Source organism: Macrobrachium rosenbergii, chromosome 21, assembly GCF_040412425.1.
Source record: "Macrobrachium rosenbergii isolate ZJJX-2024 chromosome 21, ASM4041242v1, whole genome shotgun sequence".
Classification (NCBI taxonomy): domain Eukaryota; kingdom Metazoa; phylum Arthropoda; class Malacostraca; order Decapoda; family Palaemonidae; genus Macrobrachium; species Macrobrachium rosenbergii.
Window position 1 is genome coordinate 32610644 of NC_089761.1, and position 7500 is coordinate 32618143.

A 7500-nucleotide genomic window follows, 5' to 3' on the forward strand; every position below is an offset into this window, starting at 1 on the left:
TATGGAACAAGCCCACCAAAGGGGGCCACTGACTTGAAATTCCAGCTCCCAAAGAATATTATGGTGCTCATTTGAAAGAAACAACAGAAGGTACTGGGAAATACAGAAGAAAAAAATAGATTAACAAATCAGTAAAAGAAAAGAAAAAAATTGTCCATAAACTATTAAAATAGAAGGAGAATTGTATTAGGGTGTGGCATTTCCAAAATAATCTCAGACTTCCGAAGTGTCTGTGTCATTTTTCCCAGATTCTAATTTTTAATAAAAAATTTTTTTTCAGGGAACTAAAAAAAAAACTCAGACCAAAGGAGCTATATTTGAACGCCAGTAAAAAAAAATAAGCTAATTCCACTTAGTTTTTTTACCCGACACGTTAGATCTACACGAAAAAAATAAAGAATATTTTTTGGAACTGACAGTTCAGTTTCAAAATAAAAATAAAAAAATAAAAAATTTTTTAATACTTGTTTTGAGTTTCGTGTTTACCTCCTCCTACCTTTTAGAAAAATAAATCGTGAACAAATAGAAGATAAAAAGTGCAATGGAAAAAGTAGTGAACAATGTTATTGCATGAACAACTAGGCTGGAGTCATGTAGAATGTGAATCCACCCTTTCAAAAATAGATTAGGATGATGTCAAAATGCAATGGTAAGTTTCCTCTTTTTTTTAAATGCAAAAATAACGGGTTTCAGTGTTTTGTTCTCCATTTCAATCATTTTTACCTGATGTAAGAACCTTTTCCTGATTGATATACGAATCTTTTGCAATTTATATATATATATATATATATATATATATATATATATATATATATATATATATATATATATATATATATATATATATATATATATATATATATATATATATATATATATGACATGTAGATCAGAATGTATGTAATCGAGAGAGAGAGAGAGAGAGAGAGAGAAGAGAGAGAATGGAATCAGTCTTAAATATCTCCTCTCTCTCTCTCTCTCTCTCTCTCTCGATTGCACAAATTCATGAAGTCACATGCCAGTACTAAATGCCTTTGCGTACACTCAGCATGTACCTTCGCCTACCACCGAAAGCGGAAAGCTTAAAAAGAAAAAGAAAACTAATAAAGCAGCGGAAAGTAAAACCACAATAAAAGTGAAATCAAACGCAGGACTAAAAAGCTGAGTACGTGAGAGATGAGAGCAAAATAAACCCTATCAAAGCGGTTGGTGCAAAAATAAAACAAAAATAAACAAACATACAAACATCCGCACGGCCAGGTGGTGAAATTTATACACTTGAAAATAAATATACCTCACCTTTAACACCTACAGTGCCGAGCGTGTATGTGTGTGTGTGCGTGTGTGTGTGTCTGCGCATGCGCTCACAGTCGAACGAGTTATTAGCGTGTATTTTTATTAGATGTGGAGATAGCATCAAGATGAAATGAGGCTGAAATAGATACTGCAACTCACGTATTCTTTAAAAAAAAAATAGTCATTTTAATGGCAAAGCATCGACAAAAACATTGCCTGCCAACATCAATATTAATATTCATGCTTTTGTGATTATTGGCAAAGTATCAACAAAAACATTGCCTGCCAACATCAATATTAATTTTTATGCTTTTATGATTGCTGGCAAAGCATCGACAAAAACGTTGCCTGCCAACATCAGTATTAATGTTCATGCTTTTAAAATTATTGGCAAAACATCTACAAAAACATTGCCTGCCAACAACAATATTAATATTTATGCTTTTATGATTACTGGCAAAACATCGACAAAAACATTGCCTGCCAACATCAGTATTAATATTCATGCTTTTGTGATTATTGGCAAAGTATCGACAAAAACACTATGCAGCGGTAAAGTGTCTGTATATGGAGTGGTAAAGTGTCGGTATGTGTAGCGGTAAAGTGTCGATATATTCAGAGGTAAAGTGTCGGTATATTGAGCGGTAAAGTGTCGGTATATGCAGCGGTAAATTGTCGCTATATGGAGCGGTAAAGTGTCGGTATATGCAGCGGTAAATTGTCGGTATATGGAGCGGTAAAGTGTCGGTATATGCAGCGGTAAAGTGTCGGTATACGGAGCGGTAAAGTTTCGGTATATGCAGTTGTAGGTAAACTAAATTGAAAAGAGAGCGGTATGGGAAAACATGAGATAAAAAAAAATATGTGAATTGGGAATCATAGTAATAGGGATGTGGGGATAGCAGAGAAAATAGGGAGCGTTTAGGAAAATAGGTGTAAAACTGAGAAGTAAGGAAAGGGGAGGAATAGGGAGCAGCGACGAAAATAAGGGTATAGGAAGCGGTGATAATGAGATGAAAAGGTGATAACTAATCAGAAGGAAAACATAAAACATATAATATGATGAAATGAACAATCAAAATATTGGATGTATATATATATATATATATATATATATATATATATATATATATATATATATATATATATATATATATATATATATATATATATATATATATATATATATACATCTATAAGAAAAAGAGAGGAAATTCAAATGATGAAAACGCAACACCAGAAAACGTATGGCTCAAAAGGGGAAGGGATTACAATAAAAAAAAAAAAAAGTGAGAAGGGTATAAAGGAAATAAACAATATGAAACTCGAAAGGATGCTAAAGGGAGTGCAAAAACCCGCGGCCATTTTGAAAAATTTTTTTTTGAGAGACTGCACAAAGCAAAAACGGAACTGTCAATGAATTTCAAATGCGGCAAAAGGTCGCCTTTTGCAGAGTGTATGCTCTCTCTCTCTCTCTCTCTCTCTCTCTCTCTCTCTCTCTCTCTCTCTCTCTCTCTAGGTAGTTCAGTTTCTGTACTCTCTCTCTCTCTCCCTCTCTCTCTCGGTAGTTTAGTTCCAGTTCCTCTCTCTCTCTCTCTCTCTCTCTCTCTCTCTCTCTCTCTCTCTCTCTCTCTCTCTTTATAGGTAGTTTAGTTCCAGTACTCTCGGTTATTGGGTTCGCATGGGCATGTTTTATAAAAAAAAATTTAAGTAGAATTACTTTGGCCCTGAGTTGTTTTATTAAAAGTGGAGCCACTTAAATAAAAAAAAATGTATATTTCAAGTGTTACTTCCAAAAGAATGTATATTTCAAGTCTTACTTCCAATGTATATCTCAAGTCTTACTTTCAAAAACCGTATATTTCAAGTCTTACTTCCAAAAAATGTTTATTTCAAGTCTTACTTCCAATGTATATCTCAAGTCTTACTTTCAAAAACCGTATATTTCAAGTCTTACTTAAAAAAAATGTATATTTCCATTCTTACTTCCAAAAAATGTATATTTCCAATCTTACTTTTAAAAATGTATATTTCAAGTCTTACTTCCAAAAAAATGTATATTTCAAGTCTAAAAATGTATATTTCAAGTCTTACTTCCAAAAAAATGCAAATTTCAAATCTTACGTCCAAAAAAATGTATATTTCAAGTCTTACTTTTAAAAAATGTATATTTCAATTCTTATTCCAAAAAAATGTATATTTCAAGTCTTACTTCCAAAAAAATGTATACTCGTATTTCAAGTCTTACTTCCAAATGTAATAAAGTCACTGACACCTAAGTAATCGCCTCTTCTTGTTTTTCCTCTCTCTTCAGGTCGTAACCAGAAACCAGATCAGCTACTACGACCTCTCTCTCCAGAAGCTAACCGGCCTCCCTTCCAGCCCAATCATAGGCCTGGGAAAGTGAGCATGGACCGACCGGGAGAGCCGCTCCAAAGATTGAATCTAAGCCTACTACGAACACTTCTGAGAGCGGCGGACGACTACAAAGGGAAACTGTGTATTTAGTTTCCCCAACGCCAACTCCCAACCCCCTTTTTTCAGCCAGAATGTTTCACCATCCGTTCGAATGGCATTGCACGCTCGCAAGCGCGTCTAATTTGCATGACTTTGGGGCCTCTTGAGTACGAATCGGAATAATATTGAGATGGAATGAATCACTTGATTACGGACGGCGGTGGTGTTGGAGGAAGCGAGTTTACGCGTTAGGTTGATTTAAGGATGTTCTAAACTATTAGTCTAAACGGATTCTATAACGTAATGTACAGACCACTACTATGTGATTTAGAGTATATTTATATATCAAAGACGTGCAGTCACAAAGAGATCGCTTAAAATGTTTACAGGTTAACTGAAGTCATATATTATTATGTATATATCGTCTTAGATACTTTCGATGCGCTAAATGACTTTTGGTGAAATCTTACCTCGAGTGTAGACATTACCACGTGTTTATTCACTGCAACAAAATACCATTCCGGCGTGTGTGTGGATACAGAAGTGATTTGTGGTGCTAATTCGAGTTGAATTTTAAAAGACACACCCCGTGAAGTAGGCCTATTGGGGAATGAGGAAAAACGATGAAACAAATCGATTTAATATATACACCTACACACACAGTGGTACCTCAAATTCCGGCTGCATCCAGGCCTGACCTATGGTGGCCGGTGGGACTTCCTCCTGAGCCTATTTCGAGTGTCTGAACGCTTCTCGCCAGGCATAGTGACCTAAAGAAAGAAAGAAAATAAGGAAGGAAGAAAGAAAGTAGTAAATATAGAAAGAAAAAGAGAAACAGAGAGAGAGAAACAGCACTGAGACTTGACCTATGATGGCCGATGGAACTTCCTCCTGAACCTATTTCGAGTGTCTGAACGCTTCTCGCCAGGCATAGTGACCGCAAGAAAGAAGGAAAATAAGAAAGAAAGAGAGAAAAAGAGAAAGAGAGAGAGAGAGAAAGAGAAAGAGAGAGAGAGAGAGAGAGAGGACAAACTAAGTGGGCATTCCTAGTATGCCAGTGATGATCGTCGGAACCATTTTGGTCATCGCTACCGTGGCCACCATTTTCTTCAACGCCTATATCCTCTTCCTCTCCTGCACGCAGAATTTCAGGCAGGTGAGTACAGTGTGCCTTTCTCTCTTTTTTTTTTTTTGATTAACCTGACCTGTCAGTGTGACCTCCTGAAACATTTCGGGTAGGTCCGTGACCTGGGTTTTCTTAATGGAGAAAATATTTGAGACTAATACTGTGCCTGTCTTTTATCAATAGTTTTCTGTACAAGAAAACTATTGTGCCAGCTTTGTCTGTCCGTCCGCACTTTTTTCTGTCCGCACTTTCTTTGTCTGCCCTCAGGTCTTAAAAACTACTGAGGCTAGAGGGCTGCAAATTGTATGTTGATCATCCACCATCCAATCATCAAACATACCAAACTGCAGCCCTCTAGCCTCACTAGTTTTTATCTTATTTAAGGTTGAAGTTAGCCATAATCGTGCTTCTGGCAACGATATAGGACAGGAAACCACCGGGCCGTGGTTAAAGTTTCACAGACCGCGGCTCATACAGCATTATACCGAGACCACCGAAAGATAAGATCTATTTCCGGTGGCCTTGATTATAAGCTGTAGCGGCAGTACAGAAAACTCGATTGCGCCGTAGAAACTTCGGCGCATTTTTTACTTGTTTTTAATTGACCTGACCTGTTAATTTGACCTCATTCACTCCAGGTAGGTCAGTGACCTAGATATTCAATATCGTCTTCAATATTTTTCCAAGGGGGTCATTTCATTATATTTGCTTTATACAATCCAGAATACATCTATACATGTATCTGCGCATCATGTATACATAAAAGATAGTAACCCGGCTTGCTATCTTTTATGTATACTTAAAAGATAGTAAGCCTGGTTGTACTATCTTACTATCTTTTATGTATCTGCGCATCATGTATACATAAAGGATAGTAAGATAGTACAAACCAGGCTTACCATCTTTTATGTATACATCACGTATACATAAAAGATAGCAAGCCTGGTTGTACATGTATATATGACAGAGTCCTCTCGTAAAATGAAAAGGCATTCCGGCGACTCAGACATCCGAATGTCCTCCAGCGTCCAAATAAAAACATTGTTCCATCTCGTGATCTTTCCTTCAGGAAACATCCTGAATTAAGAGAGAGAGAGAGAGAGAGAGAGAGAGAGAGAGAGAAAGGATCGTCATTTGGAAAACTTTCTCTTAAGACTTTCCAATTTCGTCTGGGGCCTTTCACAGACGACACTGGGTCATCAGAGAAAAGATGTCTGTGTGTGTGTCCGTGTGTGTAAGGAGAAGGAGAAGAAGAGGAGGAGGAAGAGAAGGGGTAAGAGGGAGTGCAGAGGAAGGGGGGGAGGACGAGGAGGAGTGGAAGACGAAGAAGGAGGAGGAGAAATAGAGAAAAAAAACTGCCAAGGAAATGGATGCCATTTTTCCGTTACTACTGATGAAAATGGCAAAAGTTTATACGCTTTATCTTGACAAATACAAGACGATCTTCTATTACAGCTTGCAATTCCATTCTCGATAAGAACTTCAATTTATAAAACATTCTACGAGATCTATACTTAATATATAATGATAGTATTAGTATCACTATACTTTACATATAATGATAGTACCTGTATCACTATCTATACAGCGTGTATTATGATAGTATCACTATCATCAGAAATTAATGTATTTCTAAAAAAAACTGCAAGATTAGAAATTGACAAGTCTAACGACTTGAGCACAAATAAAACCAAGTAAAAAAGTACGCCCAAGTTTCTTCGGCGCGATCGAGTTTTCTGTACAGCGTATAACCAAGGCCACCGAAAATGGATATATCTTTCGGCGGTCTCGGTATAATGCTGTATGAGCCGCGACCCATGAAGCTTTAACCACGGCCCGGTGGTGGCCTATCCTATATCGTTCCCAGAAGCACGAATATGGCTAACTTTAACCTTAAATAAAGTAAAAACTACTAAGGCTAGAGGGCTGCAATTTGGTATGTTTGACGATTGGAGGGTGGTTGAGCAACACACCAATTTGCAGCCCTCTAGCCTCGGTAGTTTTTATGATCTGAGGGCGAACGGGAAATGTGAGGACAGAATAAAGTGAAGACGGACAGACAAAGCCGGCACAATAGTTTTCTTTTACAGAAAACTAAAATAAATCTGTTTGACATCAAAGTTATGTAATAAATACATGATATAGGTATCATATGGTCAAAGACACAATAAGATTATGATATTAGCATCATCTACGCCAATACTACTACTACTACTACTACTTCTACTGCTACTACTACTAATAATAATAATAATAATAATAATAATAATAATAATAATAATAATAATAATATAGGTATAATGGGGACGAAAACACGATGAGATTATGATAACAGTAACATCTAAACCATTAATAATAATAATAATAATAATAATAATAATAATAATAATAATAATAATAATAATAATAATAATAATAATAATAATAATAATAATAATTACGACAAAACATCAACGAAAACTAATAAAAGATATAGAGTCGGACTAACGCAAACACACAAATTATTTATAAAATACAAAAAAAATTACAAAATTACAAAAACCCTAAAATATTAAAGCAATGCTTGAACACCAAATATAAATATCTCACGCAAGTCACTGCTTCCTGCATCAGTATCCAGT

At 35.9% G+C, this 7500-nt stretch overlaps 2 protein-coding genes across 2 annotated transcripts in view; both read left to right on the forward strand.

The window, feature by feature from the left end:
• LOC136849435 (uncharacterized) overlaps positions 1 to 4541 on the forward strand; it is a 149723-nt gene extending 145182 nt beyond the window's left edge. Inside the window, exon 4 of the mRNA XM_067122786.1 lies at positions 3611 to 4541. Coding sequence (XP_066978887.1) covers positions 3611 to 3617 — 7 coding nt within the window. The 3' untranslated portion in view covers positions 3618 to 4541. The remainder of the gene's footprint in view (positions 1 to 3610) is intronic.
• A 151-nt stretch (positions 4542 to 4692) lies between these two features.
• LOC136849866 (uncharacterized) overlaps positions 4693 to 7500 on the forward strand; it is a 65699-nt gene continuing 62891 nt past the window's right edge. The window contains exon 1 of the mRNA XM_067123357.1: positions 4693 to 4909. Within this exon, the coding sequence (XP_066979458.1) occupies positions 4805 to 4909 (105 nt within the window). The 5' untranslated portion in view covers positions 4693 to 4804. The remainder of the gene's footprint in view (positions 4910 to 7500) is intronic.